The sequence below is a fragment of the Mustela putorius genome, unplaced genomic scaffold, assembly GCF_011764305.1.
Source record: "Mustela putorius furo isolate JIRA1106 unplaced genomic scaffold, ASM1176430v1.1 tig00000508_pilon_pilon_pilon, whole genome shotgun sequence".
NCBI classification, from domain to species: Eukaryota; Metazoa; Chordata; class Mammalia; order Carnivora; family Mustelidae; genus Mustela; species Mustela putorius.
In genome coordinates, this window is record NW_025421402.1 from 5,077,728 (window position 1) to 5,095,044 (window position 17,317).

Sequence of the window (17,317 nt, forward strand, 5' to 3'; positions counted from 1 at the left end):
AGACCTACCACATTTTATTTATTCATCCATCAGGTGATGGACTTTTGAGTCATTCCACTTTCTGGCGATTGTCATTATGCTGCCTTGAGCATTCCTGTGCCGATTTTCCTGTGGACATGTCTTCTGTTCTCTTTGGTACCTACCCAGGAGTGGCGTTTTTGGGTCATGGGATCACTGTGTGTCACCTTCTGAAAGACCCTAGGTCTTTTCATATTAAAGGCAAGCCTTTCTTTCTGGCCCTCTATCCTCAGTGTCCATCTTTTTTCCCTCCCAGATCCCTCCTTCTTGCCCAAATCTTGGACCCCACCCTTGGAGACCTGTCGTGTAGGATTATGATCACTTCCCCTCCAGCCACTTCCCTGTCATGACAGGCCCCAGGGAGACAGCTGCTGCTACCCTAGATGTCTTCCCCACCCCCTTAGCGAGGGGGTGGGGGACTCACAACCCTCTCTCTCCAGCTGTGAAGAAAGATGTGCGCCTAATTGCTGTGAAACTTTCTCCCTGAGGGTAGAAGATGGGGAGCCAAACAGTGAGAAGCTAGGTCGCTGAATTGTAGAGAGAGGGGAGTTCTTTTCTCCATCCTGGAGGTGCTAGAATTCCTTCATAAGGGGGTTGTTTCCTGTGCATCCTCCCAAGCCACCTTTCCTGGCATCAGTTTGGTTTATTCTGATGGCTCCGAGGTGGGGGCAGTCCACACATGTAAACGTCTGTTTCCTTTACAGTCTGCTTTACCTGCTGATCTGTATATGGAAGGAGACTGGCCAGAGCTCAGTTAACCACAAGCAGGGCCAGTGAGTGGAGCCTGAGACACGGAAAGTCACAAAGAGCCACAAATCTTATTTAAGTCAGCCCCTGCACAGCCTGTTCGCCCAGCTAGTCCTCAGCTACACTCACATTGGAGAGCCTCTCCCATTCCACATGTGTCTCCTAGTCTTGCCTCCTGGAGGATGAACGAATAAACAATAATAGGGGGAGAAAATGCACAGCCCCAAAGAACTTCAGAAAGCCGGCTGGATTCTAGCACAAGCCATGTCCTTCCCCGTGTGGCCAGCAAACCGCTGGCCCATGTGGGAGCTGTCGGCAGGACCAGGTTATGGACCAGACCACCTGTACATTTTGGCCTTCCCTGCCAGGCCAGGCTAAGAGGTGCCAGGCTCCAGCTGACCTGATGAGATGATGGAGAGACGAGATGATACAGCAACCCCACTTCCTCCACGTATCAGGCTGTATGTATAAGGATGTTCATTGTGGCATTGCTGTAATGGAGAAAAAATAAGGAAGGACAACCTAAAAAGGTCTTCGACAAGGAGATGGCTAAAAGCTGTGTGGTAGACCCTCACAGTGCAGTTAGGGAAGAGAATCACTGCAGCCCTCCGTGTCCAAGCTCCATTGCCTTGGTGACCCAACCACTTATGCCGTGGCAGTCCAACGGGAACACCACCCTGCCCCCCTGGAGGGGCTACACTCTCTTGGTTGGTGCAGCCTTCTTCTGGGGCCCCAGCCTGCCTGGTGCCTTATGAACATCAGAGTACCCTGTAAGTGCTTTGTGCCCCTATAGAACCTGGTGTGAAAACTGGATATTTACTAGATATTCATGGTGGTCACCTTGAGGGAAGGCCCTCTTCCCCCTTTCTTCTCTCCCATTCTCTCCCTCCCTCGCCCCCAGCTTAAAAAATAGCCAACTGGTTCAGGTTTCAACCTATAGATTAGTTCTGGGTGTTGAGCAGGAAGCAGCTGTTTTCAGCCAAATCCCTAATCTGAAAGCCAGGTGTCCCCCTTGTCTCCCTCCCCAGGCGGGAATCAAGGGCCACCTGATACTGTTGTTCCCCCATCCCCCACTCCTGCTGAGTCCTGCGGCCTCTGTGAACTTAGCTGAGGCAAGAGGAGGAGGGGTTGGGTCTGCTAGGTTCCCCTGCCTGCCACTACCACCAAGTGGATCACTGTCAACGGTTAAACACAGCCCTTTACTCCTCCCAGTTCTCTCCCTGTGACAATGAAAGGGAGCCAAGGCTGTAACAGCCACTGAACAGATGGAGACCACCCCCCTCCAACCCTGAGAAGGGAGGTGGGGGAAGAGGGGGAGTCAATCCCATATACTGGGTTTCCTTGTCTGTTGGAGAAATCCTACAAGACAACTGGTTCAACCCCCACGCAGACAAGGAAATTGGGTCTCTCTCCTCCTGGGCATGGGGAGAGGCCAGCGTCTAGAAGCAGGCTGGTGAGTGATTTCTTAGGCTGTCAAGCCCCGGTGACCCAGAGGGTTTGGTGTAGTTACAGACAGCCCTTTAGAGTGGGACGTGGGTGCATTGTGTGGGCAGACACCTTCTTAAAGATGCTGAGACATGTGGTCATTCCATGGGGGTGAGGAGGGGGATGTGGGAGATGTAATCTTTTGGCAAGTGCACCCAGAAGAGAAAGCCAAGGACTCCTCCCTGCGGCTCTCCCTTCTACGCTTGTCTTTTTCAGAGATCCTTCTGTCTTTCTCCTCCTTGCTTGGCGCTCTGTCTCTTTGGGACAGGCTGATGATCCTCAGTAGGGGGCATTTCCAGTTTCCCAGGAAACCCACCCCCTGGCCTTCAAATGCCTGTGAGGAGAGGGAGTGGAGCAGGCTCGGGTCACCATCTGTTGCATCGTTTATTCCTTGGCATGAGAGAGATGGAAGGGAGGTGGTCGGGGATGGGGGGGGATCAGAGTGCAGGAGGGGGATGGGATGGACAGTTCCCTGTAGGACCCAGGGCCTTCCCCGTGCGGCAGGTGGACTTCAGAACCCAGGACAGCTACACTGAGCCGCAGGTAGACTTCAGAACCCAGGACAGCTACACCGAAGCCCCTGGATCCGGGAATGGAGGGGATAGCAGTTCTAGGACTACTGCCTGGCGCAGCTGAGTCCCTGCATACTGAGACCTGTCTGTGGGATAGAGAAAACAGTACCCCGACAGATCAGACAGAAAGCTCTGAGAAAGGCATTGGGGTGAGGATTTCAGAAAAAGAGAGATGAAAGTGTCTGCTGAGAAGATGCTGGATAGGTGTTCCTTTTTGGCTATTGCTGTTGTTTTCAGGACTCAGGCTTATGCTATGACAATGGCTTTGTTGTATGTGATATTAACCAAGGATTTAGAGTATACTGACTTGTTGGTGAGTAAATATCTCCCAATAAGAGGAAGTATCTGATCAGATGGCTGTTTACTCATCCCACATATATGATTTGTACCTTCTTTCTACAGAGGGAGGCAAGACATGGACTCTGAGCTCAAGGAGTTCAGAGTTTGGTGCAGGAGATGGGCATGGGAATCCCATGGGCAGGAAATGACTGCTGGAACAGAGTTGGGTGGCATGATGGGGAATATGAGAAAAAGGCAGCCTAATCTTAGTGGGAAAGCAGGGTCAGTGTTGGGGTGGGAGACGGGGGTCACCGCTCAGGGCCTTGGTGAAGAAGGGAATCTGCACCAGAGAGAAGTAAGTGAATAGCATTACTGGCCTAGGCAAAGCAGGAGCAAAGGTGGCCGAAGGTACAGAAGGCACTTGGCCTGTTTGGGGAGCGGCAGGGGGCCTAGTGCTGGCCGGGGTCCTGCTGGAGGAGAGGCTGCACAGGGCAGGAGCCGGATCACCAGGGCTTGAGTCCTGCCCACAGAGTGTAGGCCAGCTCTGCCACCACTTCCTCTGCGCGGACAGATATGGGAGAGGATGATCACAGGCACAGCATACCCTGGCTCTTTGTCCTTCTTCAAGAAAGAAAACAGAGAGTGAGTGTATGGTTATTACGGTGGGAACCCAAGCCACGGAATTTCTTTTTAGATTTATTTACTTTAGAGAAAGAGAGAGTGCAGCAAATTCGCTGAGAAATACCTTAGCTCTGAGTCCTGGGTTCCAGCTAAGAGGGGCGCTTGCCTGTCTGCGAGAGCCCTCCGGCCCAGGGTGGGACCCCTTGGAGCTCTTCAGCTCCCACACACTGGGCCCTGCCCCCCTGCTTATTTTGAAGTGCCTTTATTTTCTCTTGTCTTTCAGCTGTCCTCTGGTTTCTGAGCAGGTTGCTTCAGATGGTTATAGTAATAAGCCTTACTGATTCTGTTTTGTTTTGTTTTGTTTTGTTTCATCTAATGCAGAATGGTGGAGTTTTATGTGGGCTCTGTTGGGCTTTTATTATCTCTCTGTTCCCTCACAATATCCTGTGGCAGTGATGTGTGAATGTATTCCTTAGTTGGTTTTCGTAGTACTATTCTAGTCCTTTCGCTATTTATTCTGAGAACTAATTGCTGGCACGTGGCCTCCCAGTACTAATGTGTCAGCATATCCCTAGGCATTGTTCATTCAGGAGCACAGCCTCCACGTACCTGCAGGACTGCTCTGCTCAGGGCTCTGAGGTATCACACTGGACATAACTCGCGTAACAGCTCCTGCCCTCCCTCTGCTCCAACCCTAATGGATTCATTTCCTTTCTGATTTTTGATACCAATCATTAGCATCACCCAAATCCAGTTTTCCAACCTAGAAACCTTGATGCCGTCCTTCTTCTCACTGCCCGCTACCCATCATTCGTCAGCTTCCGATGATTCTAACTCAGAAAATATCCTCCCAGGTCAGGGGTCCTTGGATACTGGGAAGGCGTCTATCTGTTGCATACATGCTCTCTGACGCTGTGTGTGGCATCTGGAATCAGGGGAAAGATGAGCACAGTGACAGGGAGGGGAGGTGTGGTATGAGGACCCTCAGCCTGGGGGTTTCCTGCTGGAGCAGGAGGAGGCTGTAGGGCAGAGAGTGGCCTGCAGCTAAGCCCACACCAGCCACGTGATGGGCAGAATGATGGGCAGGTCACAGGCCCTCTCTTGAACTTAGGTTTACCCAAGGTTCAAAGAAAAGTCTTGGAGCACCTGGATGGCACAGTAAGTTAGGCATTCGACTCTTCGTTTCAGCTCAGGTCATGATCTCAGGGTGGTGAGATCGAGCCCTGCACCGGGCTCCGGACTCCGTGCTCAGAGCAGAGTCTGCTTGAGAGTCTCTCTCCCTCTGCCCTTCCTACCAGTGTTTTCTCTAAATCAATCAATCAATCAATCAATCAATCTTTGAAAAGAAAAGAAAAGTTGTGCAGAGCAGAGTCATTTGAGGTCGCCAGGAAAGAACACAGTAAGAAGATAAAAGCAGCTTAATTGGTGCTGTGGTTCACTTTGTTATGCTTCATCCATTTGATTCTCCAGCAAAAACCACCAGAAACAGGAGTATTTATTTCCATTTTTGAAATTTTTAAAAGGGCTTGGGAAACAAGTAATTTACAAAAAAATAAGTGGCAGGATTGAGGCTTTTACTTGGCTCTTCCATCCCATAAATACTCCCTACTAGGTGGGATGCCAGGCACTGGGACACAAGAATGACCCAGGCATGGTCTCAGCCTCAAGAATTCCAGGGGCGCCTGGGCGGCTCAGTTTGTTAAGTGTCCAACTCTTATTTCAGCTCAAGCATGATCTCGGGGTTGTGAGATCGAGCCCCGTGCTGAGCGTGGAGCCTGCTTAAGATGCTCTCTCCCTGCCCTCTGCCCCTCTCACCCCCCTCATGCGTGTGCACATACACTCTCTCTCTCTTTCAGAATAAAAAAAAAAAGAAGTGGGGGAGAAAGATTAAGCCAGTGGCAAGCAGATTGTGGCCCTCAGGCCAATTCCTACAAACACAGCCTATTGCCTATTTTTGTAAATAAAGTTTTATTGGGACAGAGCTATGCCCATTCGCTCACTTATTGTCCTCGGTGCTCTTTCACTAAAGTAGTAAAGTCCAGTAATTGTGACAGAGACTGTATGTCTTGCAAAGCTCTCACAAAACCTAAAACACTTACGATCTAGACCTTCACAGAAAAGGTCTCCAACCCTTATTTTAACTTACAGTTTTACCAGTGTGCTAGGTGCCCCAGAGAAGCCGGTGTAAGGGAGAATAGAGACAGGCATTCTAGGCTTTGCTGGGGGCGGCAAGTGCGTTGAGGGCCGGAGGCACAACAAATTAGCCACAAAGCAAAAGATGCTTGAGAGGCAGGATGTTGCAGGCTGAGTAGGAATTAATCACGTGACAGGAAGAGAAGGCCTTTCTGGGAACGGAGGATGGCACAGGTAGAGTGTGGGGGCTGTAAATGTGTGGCATGCTTGGAAAATGGCACAGCGCTTAGTTGGGGAAACTTCAGTATTGGGGTGGGGTCTGAGAGCCCTGCAGCAGCCTGACATCCCAGATCCTTGCTGCACTTGGGAATTCGGACCTGATCGTATGGACCGATGGGGGTGACCTGGAAATAGCACTGAGAGGATGAGGCAGGGGTTTAGAAAAATCACTGTGCTAGCGACACAGAGACCAGCTGGGAGGTCATTGCAATAGTCCATGAGACATGACGTGTATCAAAGGTAAGAGGGTGTGCGTGTGGGGAAGCGAGACACAGGAGGGTCTCGGTGCTTGGTGTGAGGTATGAGAAGAACTGGAGTTTCAGAGTGATTCCCAGGTGTTTGGCTGGGTGACTCAGCTGGGTGCCACCAACAAAGACAGAGAATGGAGATAGAAGGACAGAACCCCAGTGGAGACACAGAGAACATCAGGCAGAAGGAAAGGATCTAGCAGTGTGATCAGTGCCGCCTTGGAGGCTGGCAGGGCCAGAGAGAAGAGGACTCTGGAATGGTGTTTCAGAGGCCAAGGAGGAAGAAGGCGAGGCAGGATGGTCAGCCCATTGAACAGTTGCCGATGCCTCCAGGAGGTCTCGCAAGATAAAGACTGAGCACTCTAGAGTCGGCCATGGGGAGGCCAATGGGAGGCCTGGAGAGAGAGTTCCAGGGTCTGGCTGGAGGAGTGAAAGAGAACCCAGCAAGTAAAGGCAGAAGCCATAGCCCACTCTTTAAACAGAGAAACGTGCATGAAACGAGACGGAGGTGGAGAAAATTCAGGTGTATATGGGGAAGCTTTGGGATCCAGAGAAGATTCTTTTGGTTTTGTATGAGGAAAACTTGAAGGTGTTTCTCTGCTGAGGCCTGGAGCCATTTGAGAAGAATTCAGAAATTGAGGAGAAGGCTAAGCAGATATTTGGTGGTCGAGGGCAGGTTTCTGTGGAAGGGCGGGGCTGGGTCCCGCAGAGGCAGGCAGGAGGAAGGACACTTTTTACACAGAAAGTGGAGGCCATGGGAAGCTTATGCTTTCGACCAACATTCCAGGGGCATTTCTGATCGGCAGTACAGTCAGTTGCTAGTGATGAAAACTTGCTTCCAAGCGGCTGGTAAAGGGAATATTTACTGTAAACATATGCAATTTTAAAAACCCACAGTTAGGGCTTGCTTCAGGACATGCTCCGTCAGCGACACAAGCAGTGGCATGAAGAATCACATCTTCCAGGCACCTGGGTGGCTCAGTGGGTTAAGCTTCTGCCTTCGGCTTCGGTCATGATCTCGGGGTCCTGGGATCGAGCCCCATATCGGGCTCTCTGCTCAGCAGGGAACCTGCTTCCCACCCCCCCCCCACCTGCCTCTCTGCCTACTTGTGATCTCTCTGCTTCTGTCAAGTAAATAAATAAAATCTTAAAAAAAAAAAAAAGGTACTCTTTAAAAAAAAAAAAAAAAGAATCACGTCTTCCCACATCTTCCCTCTGTCTTCTGCAGGATTCGATTAGCCTCCCATGATACGTGGAGACACTCACTCATTGCCGCCCACCTGGGTACTAAGGATCAGGGATCGTGAAACAGTCCTGAGAAGTCCTCTGGGCCTGGAGGGCGCCCCAGTCGTCAAGGCATAACTGCTAGCGCCAGGAAGCCAGACAGTCTCCAGGTCCAGCACTTCAGCCCAGGCCGGGCGCGCTCTTCCTGGCCGGCGCGCTGGCTCTGGTGCCGTGTGCTCCTGCTGTGGGGCGGGCCTTCTGCATTTGGAGAGTCAGACATTCATACCAGGATTTTTAGTGCTTTCTTGTACTAAGAGAATCCTTTCTTCGACTAAAACCTTAGGCAAAACCCAGACCAAACTCCTCCCCCCTCGGAGAAGGTCCCCAGAGGCTCCAGAGCCTTCTAGAGGGTCTTTCTGCTTCCACCATTGCCTGTCTACCTGCCACCCTCCACAGAGCAACCGGGGTGGGTTTTGTGAACAAATCTCATCAGACACCCCACCATGCAGAACTCTGCAGTAACCTCCTAAAGTGCTTGGGACAGAATTTAAACTCCCTGCTCCAGCCTTCAGCGCACTCTGTGAGTATGTGCCTGCGAGACTGAACTCCATTCTTCCCCAGGTGCCCTCCAGGCTCCAGCCATGCCGGTTTCTTTCAGGTCCTTGTACCTACCCCTCTGCTTCCTGCCACAGGGTCTTTGCACACGTGGTTCCCCTGGCCTGGGATGTCTTTCTGACCTGTCTTCATGAAGTTGGCTCCTGTCTGCCATTTAGATCGTGGTCAAATGTCACCTTCTCACAGAGGCCTTGACCATTCACTTCCTTTTGCCTCATCACCCTATTGTGGTTTCTTTTCTTTTCCTTTTTATTAATAGACCTTATTTTTTTAGAAAGCACTTACATATTCATAGCAAAATTAAGTGGAAAGTACAGAGATTTCCCGTATACCCTCAGCCCCACACACGCACGGCCTCTCCCACCATCCCCACCCCACCCTCGCCAGAGAGGTGCATTTGTTACAACTGACGATGCGACACAGACACGTCATCGTCCTCCGCAGTCTGTGGTTAACACAAGGGCTCACTCCGGGCGTTGTCCATTCTGTGGGTTTGGACTCACATGTAATGACATGGGTCCACCATTGCGGTCTCCTATGGAGTTTCCCTGCCCTAAAAGTCCTCTGTGCTGCACCTGTTCTACCGCCCCGACCCCCTGGCCACCACTGATCTGTTTCCCATCCCCAGAGTTTTGCCTTTTCCAGGATGTCCCTGGACTGGAATCATCAGTACGTGGCGTCTCCAGACCGGCTTCCTTAACTCTGTGATAGGCACTTACCTTTCCTCCGTGTCTTTCCACGGCTTGGTGGTTCATTTCTTCCTAGTGCTGAACAATAATCCGCTGTGTGGACGGACCCCACATTGTGTATCCGTTCACCCGCTAGGGACGGAGGACATCTCGGTCGCTCCCACGTTGCAGGGATCAAGGGTAAGGCTGCTCTCAGCACCCGTGTCAGGCCGGGTCATGGTTTTCTTCATTGCGCTTATTGCTACCGAGATTTGGGTTTTTTTTTTTTTTTTTAAGATTTTATTTATTTATTTGACAGAGAGAGAGAGAACACAAGTAGGCAGAGAGGCAGACAGGGGTGGGGGGGGGGCAGGCTCCCCGCTGAGCAGAGAGCCCGATGCGGGGCTCCATCCCAGGACCCTGAGATCATGACCTGAGCCAAAGGCAGAGGCTTGACCCACTGAGCCACCCAGGCGCCCCCCGAGTTTGTTTTTGTTCAGCATTTATGTCCCACCTTCCCCACTGGAAAGAAGGCTCCACGACAGCAGAGAAACCTGGTCTCCTGAACTTGGGTCCCTGCTGCCAGGTCTGCGAAACGAGTGAGCGGTCCGTTCGCTGCCCGCCGCCCACAAGTCCCCGGCGGGCTCTGCTCGCGGAGCCATGTTCCCGCACTGCCGGTCTTTCCTTCCATCATCACAGATGTGTTGTGACCACCGGCGCAGCCCCCCCCCAGAGCGGGGCTGTGGGAGTGTGGGGGGCTCCCCACGAGGACAGCTTGCTGGAGCCGTGGGCTTCTCCTCCGTCTGCCAGGGACAGCTTGTGGTACCAACACCGGGGAGCCTCCCAGCCTGGGGAAAGAAAGCAAACCGGAATGCAGAGAGAAGGAAAAATAGGAACGCAGACTGATGTGGAGTGACTCTTACCAATAACCTCTGGGTGTCACCAGGATGCTTCCTTCATCCCCGTGAGCTCGAACCCCGCTCAGTGGCGGCAGCTAGCATCTGCCGAGGTTTACTTTGTGCCCCACCCTTTGCCACGTGCTCTGTGTAGGAGCTGTGTGTTAAGTCATCCCAGAAGCCCTCTGGAATATGACCCTGTGCATTTTTCAGACGAGACGTACAGAGCTCCGAGGGTTCAGTACTTGCCCATGCTCCCCACCTTGTAAGTGGGGGGCAGCTTCAGACCCACACAGTCCACGCTCTTGAACTTGACCGAGGGAGGCTGGCATGTCCAGCGGTCCCCACGATGGCTGACCATCACCCAACTCACATACCCGTCCCCGTCCCCATCCTAGATATTTTGAGTCCTAATCTTCCACAAGACTTGCAAATTTAGAGTTTAGGAAACTTGAAAGCTTCCGTTCAGAGAGGTTGCATATGTGAATGGAGCGTCTCTGGATACAATAATAGAGGCTCTAAGGGCATTCAGATTCCAAAAAGTTTTTTTTTTACTCTGCAGGTCTGGTTTGGCTGCTGCCTAGAAGTCTGAGGCCCCAGGGATCTGTGTGTTTAAGTAGCACCCAGGAAATTCTCAAAAGCATCCAGTTTCCTTCCTGTGCGTACATTGTCATCACAGCCTCTGACCAAATGCTGTCTGGATTCTTTATAGAACAGTGAGCTCAGTATTTCACACAGCAGAACATTACGTGTACAGGTGACTCTATTCTCTCTTTTTTCTTCTCTTTTCACACGGGGTCTACGGGGTCGGGGGAGGACTTCAGATATACAGGACTCGAGTCCATCCTCTTCCCCAGTTCGTAGTGCACTATCAGTCCACACAAAATTTTTCTTCTGGTTTTATTTATTTATTTATTTTTAATATTTTATTTATTTGACAGAGAGAAATCACAACTAGGCAGAGAGGCAGGCAGAGAGAGAGGAGGAAGCAGGCTCCCCGCCGAGCAGAGAGCCCAATGCGATGCAGGGCTTGATCCTAGGACCCTGGGATCATGACCTGAGCCGAAGGCAGAGGCTTTAACCCACTGAGCCACCCAGGCGCCCCTGGTTTTATTTATTTTTGTTCTTTTCCTCACTCTCCCCCCTGCAATAGCCCCCCGTTTAATGTACATCCTTACAATCTACCACTTAACCTGTTCGATTTGCTAGAAAAGGATCTTTCACACACATCATACTGGTAAGTGTGCGGGTAGAGTCCTTATCATCATGGACAGTATTGTAAAGTGGCTTTATTTATTAGATCATTCTTCCATACATCTCAGAGAAGCAGCTACCTCTCTGGAACTGTCTCCCATTGGTTCTCTTTTTGCCCTTGTGGAGCTGAACAGAAAAATTCCACACCCTCTCCCACCATTCCTAGACAGTCACCATGGTCCCTCTTCAGCAGCCCCCATCTGCCCTCTCACAGGATGTGGGATTTTCCTTAATCCTCCCCAGGATGCTCTGTAGTCAGATGGCATTCCCCCCATCCACCTGTCCCCCCCCACACACACACCCTGTCTGGATGATGTACTTCTCTACTCCTAGCAGGAGAGGAACCTGAGATGTTATGTGACTGGGCCAAATGACAAGATACTGTAAGAAGAAAGACTTGGTTAGAAGTATGCATTTAGGGGTGCCTGGGTGGCTCAGTGGGTAAAGCCACTGCCTTCGGCTCAGGTTGTGATCCTGGGGTCCTGGGATTGAGCCCCACATCAGGCTCTCTGCTCAGCAAGGAGCCTGCTTCCCTTTTTCTCTCTGCCTGCCTCTCTGCCTACTTGTGATATCTCTCTCCCTGTCAAATAAATAAAATCTTAAAAAAAAAAAAAAAAAGAAGTATGCATTTAACTGCTTTCAGTTAGACATCCCTGCCCTTGGCCTTTTCCATCTGGCTATCAGGGTACGGGAACTGTAAGCCTGGTGGTGTAGGGGTACCTTCAGGCGGGGCATCTCCTTCCTCACTCTGCTTGCGTTCTTTGAAGTCAGGACTAGAACCCCCATGCCCTGACACCGGTTGACACTCCCCTTCCTCAGATGTGGGTGGAAGGTCCTACAGAATGTACTGGAAGGATTGCCAGCCATGTACCTGTCTTCCAGGCTGAATAGACTGGGCTCGGGGAGCTGAGGGTGCCTATATCCCCATGCGGAATAACCCGCCCTCCTCATCCTCTGCTGTTTTATCTTCATGAGCACATTCCAGACACCAGCGCTTCCATCTCTTTGGTATGGAGGTGAAATCGACATATCATACAGTCAGCCAGTGTGTAGTGAATACTTCACTGTCATTCAGCCCTTTCACAGTGTGTGCGACCGCACCTCAATCGACTATTGCTTATGATACCAGTGCAGTCCCTCTCTCACCCCAACATTATCAACACCCCAAAAGGAAACCCCATACCCATTAAGCCATCGCTCCCCATTCGCCCCCTCCCCCCATCTCTGGTAAGCACCAATCTGTGTTCTGTCCATATGGATTTACCTGTTATGGACCTTGAATATAAGAGATCATTCCATATGTGACCCTTTGTGTCTTGCTGCTCTCATCAAGCATAACCTTCTCGGGCTTCATAGCCATCACAACACGTGTGTACGTCATTATCTTCCATGGCCAGATAATATTTCACGGAACATACAAACTGCCATATTGCTTATTTATTCATCTTCTGATGGACATTTGGGCTGTTTCCACCTTCTGGCTGTTGCAAATGTTGCTGCAGTGAACATGTGTGCGCATGTACTTGAGCCTTGCTGTTGAATTCTTTGGAGGCATATATCTAGAAGTAGAAATATGGGGTCATATGATAATTCTGTTTAATTTTTTAAGGAAGGTATTTACATTTCTTTTTTAAATAGCAATTCTACTGTGGAACTTACCTGCGTATGGAAAGACAGGGGAAGTGGATGAGGAGTCAGGAGATCTGGGTTCTTTTCCTGGCTTTGCCACTAACCAGCTGGGTGGCCTTGAACAAATCACTTCCCCTTTCTGGGCTCTTGTTTCCTCATTTGAAAAGCAAGGGGATTGCATAAAGCTAAATGGTCTTTCAATTATCTTTGTCTTTCAAGATTTTATCCTGAGATCGTGCCCCATATCAGGCTCCTTGCCCCGCAGAGAGCCTGCTTCTCCCTCTTCCTCCGCTGCTCCCCCTGCTTATGCTTTCTCTTTCTGTTCAAATAAATAAATGAAATCCTTTAAAAAATATATTTTATTGGAAAAATTGGGTTCTAGAGAGAAGAGAGAGAGAGAATTGTCAAACAGCTAGACCTGATTATCTCTGTGTGCATTCTCTACCGTGTTTTTAAATTGTGAGTTGAAAGCATCCCAAGTAATGGGGCTTTTTCCCCCTGCCTGTGTGTTTCTAGTTAATGAATAGCTTTGGGCTTCCTATTCCCATGAGGATTCCCAGAACAAGATATCTTTCTCTTGCCCATCACTTCCTACTGCTTGGCAGCTCCTGAACAAAACATGGCGGTCACGAAGCCAAGACTGGCGCCATCCCATCCGCACTGTCCTCTCTGCAGAAATGCTGAGCCGCACCCCGTGTTAGTTCTCACAGCACTCAGGTGGTCAGCTGGATCACCCGAGTCTGGTCTTGGGAGCTGTCGGGTCCAAGGAGAGGAGTCAGCAGACTCTTGCTCAGCCCATGTCAAGACCATCTTAGAAGGTTTTAGGAGGAACAACCAAAGGCCTCCTGTGATACTGTCCAGCCAGGAGCTTTTCCTCCTTGGGTGATTTCTACTCTCCTGAGTCTCTTCCGTCTGATTGATTCGCTGGCGCGAGTGCACTGCCTAGGGAGAGAGGGAGCTTTTCCTCCACTAATTGGCAGCCTCCACAGGATGCCATCCAGGTCCAAAGTATGCGTTCTCCTGAGCTGCCTGCTGGCTTTCTGGGGGGAGAATGAGGTTTCAAAAAAAACAAACAAACAAAAAAACAAAAGCAAAAACAAAAAAAAAAATGTGATCCCAGTGGTTTATTTCATTCGGTCAGCCATTTCTTTGCTCATTTCCCATCCATCCATCCCATATTTTTGAGTGCCTGCTGTGTTTTTGGCACCATGTTAGAGTCTAGGAATAAACAAGATGAAGCGCCTTCCCTATGGAGCCTTCCTTTTTTAATAGGAGATACAGATGTGTGGCTTTTGAAATGAGTACAATGAAAACAAAATGACAAGTGCTAGGGTGCCTGGGTGGCTCAGTCAGTTAGGCATCAGACTCTTGATCTCAGCTCAGGTCATGATCTCAGGGTCGTGAGGTTGAGCCGCGCTTCAAGCTCCATGTTCAGCAAGGAGTCTGCTTGAGATTCTCTCTCTCCCCTTCCTCTGCCCCTCCCCACCCCCGCTCACGAAATCTCTCTCTCCCTCCCCTAAATAAATAAATAAATAAATCTTTAAAACTTAAGTGACAAGTGGCAAGTGCTATATAGTGGGGAGGGGGGCCATAAATGGCGTTCAGAAGTACAGACAGGAGACACACAAAGTCATCCTTGGCAAGTCCTCACAAGAAGGCAGATTCAAAGCGTGTTCTAGACAGAAGCTAATCTGTGCTGAAGTCACAGAGCAGGACGCATGAAGGGACCTGGCAGGTGACCAGTGTTGGCCAGAACGCAGAACACGGAGGGAGGGTGATGAGAGGCGAGATTGCAGAAGGGGCTCTGCTCGGAGGACCACCGAGCCACGTCGAAGGATTCAGCTCTGGTGACGGTGGAGAGTGAGTCGGAAGGGTGAGAGCAGCAGTGGGGTGAGCACTCAGGGAGCTGTTGCGGTCACTGTCATGAAACAGCGGTGACCAGAACCAAGGTGGAAGCAGTGGGAAGGCAAGTGGATGGACAGTGGGGCTGGAAGCTGGGGGGCTGCTGTCGGGCCCAGCTTCCAGGAAAGAAACTGCTGCTGTGGGAATCGAATCCCTTAGCTGGCCTCATGTCCTGGCCCAGGGGAGGTCCCTCATCCTCCAGGTCTCCGGAAGGATAACTTTGTCTCCCAGGATTCAGCCCAAGAGCCCTGCTCCTTTTGCCGACAGCCTCAGGCAGGAGAGGTCGGAGATGGTAGTGGGGTACAGGGAAGAGAAGAATTCTGCGGGAACCTCGTCCCCCCTTCTTCTTGGACTCGGCCCCAGGACAGAACAGCACACTGCACCCAGGTTCAAGACCCACGTTTCAGACGCCGTGGCAGTTTCAAAGCACTGCATCTCAGTGCCTTCCCCGGGCCACTCTCTTCTGTATTCAAGAAGAGTTAACACACAGGGTTCTATTCGTTTCAGGTGCGCAATATAGCGATTCAGCAGTTCTATACACTCCTCAGTGCTCGTCAGGATAAGTGTACTCTTAACCCCTTAACGTGTTTCATTCATCCCCCACCCACCTCCCACAGGCCATTCTCTCTCAGGAGCTAGGGAAAAGGGTTTCTCTCTTAAAGACTCATTCTAGGGCCCTTGGACAGTTGGGGTTTTGTTTGTTTTTTAATGAACATATGATTTAGTATTTGTTTCAGGGGTACAGGTCTATGATTCATCAGTCTCACACGGTTCACCGCACTCACCATAGCACATCCCCTCCCCAATGTCCACCCCCCTAGCCACCCATCCCTCCCACCTCCCTCCCCTCCAACAACCCTCAGTTTGTTTCCTGAGATTAGGACTCTCTTATGGTCTGTCTCCCTCTCTGGTTCCATCTTGTTTCATTTTTCCCCTCCCTTCCCCTATGATACTCTATCTTGTTTCTCAAATTCGCCATATCAGTGAGATCACATGATAATTGCCTTTCTCTGACTGACTTATTTCACTCAGTATAATACCCTCTAGTTCTAGCCACGTCCTTGCAAATGGCAAGATTTCAGAGTTTTTGATGGCTGCATGATATATATATATATATATATATATATATATATATATCCCACATCTTTATCCATTCATCTGCTGATGGACATCTAGGCTCTTTCCATAGTTGGGCTATCGTGGACATTGCTGCTGTAAACATTCTGGTGCACGTGCCCTTTCAGATCACTACATTTGTATGTTAAGGATAAATGCCCAGTAATGCGATTGCTGGGTTGCAAGGTAGCTCTATTCTCAACTTCTTGAGGAACCTCCATACTGTTTTCCAGAGTGGCTGCACCATCTTGCATTCTCACCAACAGTGTAGGAGGGTACCCCTTCCTCAGGGGTTGGCGAGGATGTGGACATTCGTTCTAATCAGACATGATTTGTTGTGCTTGAGAATGTGGACATTGGACTGTCGTAATAGTGCTCATCCTACCAACCCACTGGAATCCCCTTTTCCTGGGTCATAGTCTCAGCATTGACATTATCTCTAAAGGGACAGCATCAGGGACTGCCATACCTTTGCTGCACAAAATGTCTGCAGAAATCCATTTTTTATTTAAAAAAAAAGAAAGAAAGAAAGAAAGAAAAGCCCGTTGAGCAACCAGCTTTCACCTAACCCCACACAGCACATAGGGTTCAGAGAAGCTATGAGACTGGTGTGTTTCTTACTGGCCCAGCGCATGGCAGCCTCTAGGTACTGGACCAGTGGGACAGTGTTTGTTTTCATGACTTTTCCATGAAGAGTTGTCCTTCCTTCTAGAACAGTGATTCTCCACTGGGAGTGGTTTTGTCCTCTAGGGGACAGTTGGCAGTGTCTAGAGACATTCTGATTGGGGACAGGAAGGGGCTGTGCTGGCCTCTAGAGGGTAAAGGCCAGGGAGCCTGCTAAGCACCCAGCAATACCCAGCATCCTTCCCTGCACAAAGAACTGTGGGTCCACAATGTCAATTGTACAAGTTTGTAAGAAAACCTATTTAAGAACATCAATCTGTGACCAAACCCTTGAGTTCTTCAGGCCCCATAGGATTGCTAGAACCAACCGCAAGTTCAAGAAAAACTCACTTGGTATTGTATTTCTTTCCACAGCTGAGCTCTGTCCGGGAGGCCCAGTTAGAGCGGCTGGAGGCGGCAAGACCCCGCAGGCCGGGGAGCAGGGAGCGGGGCCCCGTGCTGAGGATGGCCAGGCAGCAGCCGCCGCCCTGGGTCCACGCAGCCGTCCTGTTCTGCCTCCTCTGCCTCAGTGGGGCCATCGAGATTCCTATGGATCGTGAGTCCCACTCTATCATCTCTTTTGATTCTCCTGATTTGGGGCAGAGGGTTGGATGGGAGGGATAGGTCAGGGGGGCGTTAAGCCCAACTTTTGAAAAGGCTGGAGAGAGGGGAAGTGGTAGCTTCTGGAGGCAGAGCTGGGTTTCCCTCCAAAACATGGAGGCAGGCAGGCTCGTGTTTGGGAATGTGAGATGAATTTTATAGCACAACCTCCAAAAACTGTGTCTGAGCTGATGCTTGTGCTGCCTGGAGCCTGCTAAGTGGGACCAGAGGTGGTGGAGTCTGCAAGTCTGTGTGTCCCTTGGGAGTCCTTCCCTTCACACCCCTCCCATGGCCCTCTGCGGTCCTGACTTGCCCGTCAACAGGGAGTTTCCAAGGACCAAGTGTAGTGGACACTTACCTGCCTTTCT

At 50.5% G+C, this 17,317-nt stretch overlaps 1 protein-coding gene across 17 annotated transcripts in view; it reads left to right on the forward strand.

The window, feature by feature from the left end:
• Positions 1 to 17,317, forward strand: part of NFASC (neurofascin) — a 178,137-nt gene that overhangs the window by 87,989 nt on the left and 72,831 nt on the right. For 16 of the 17 annotated variants that reach the window (XM_004756402.3, XM_045081077.1, XM_045081076.1 and 13 more), the window contains exon 3: positions 16,725 to 16,905. In XM_004756402.3, the coding sequence (XP_004756459.2) occupies positions 16,725 to 16,905 (181 nt within the window). Of the gene's footprint in view, positions 1 to 10,347; positions 10,543 to 16,724; positions 16,906 to 17,317 lie in introns of all 17 variants that reach the window. The other variant, XM_045081087.1, reaches the window with a different exon arrangement.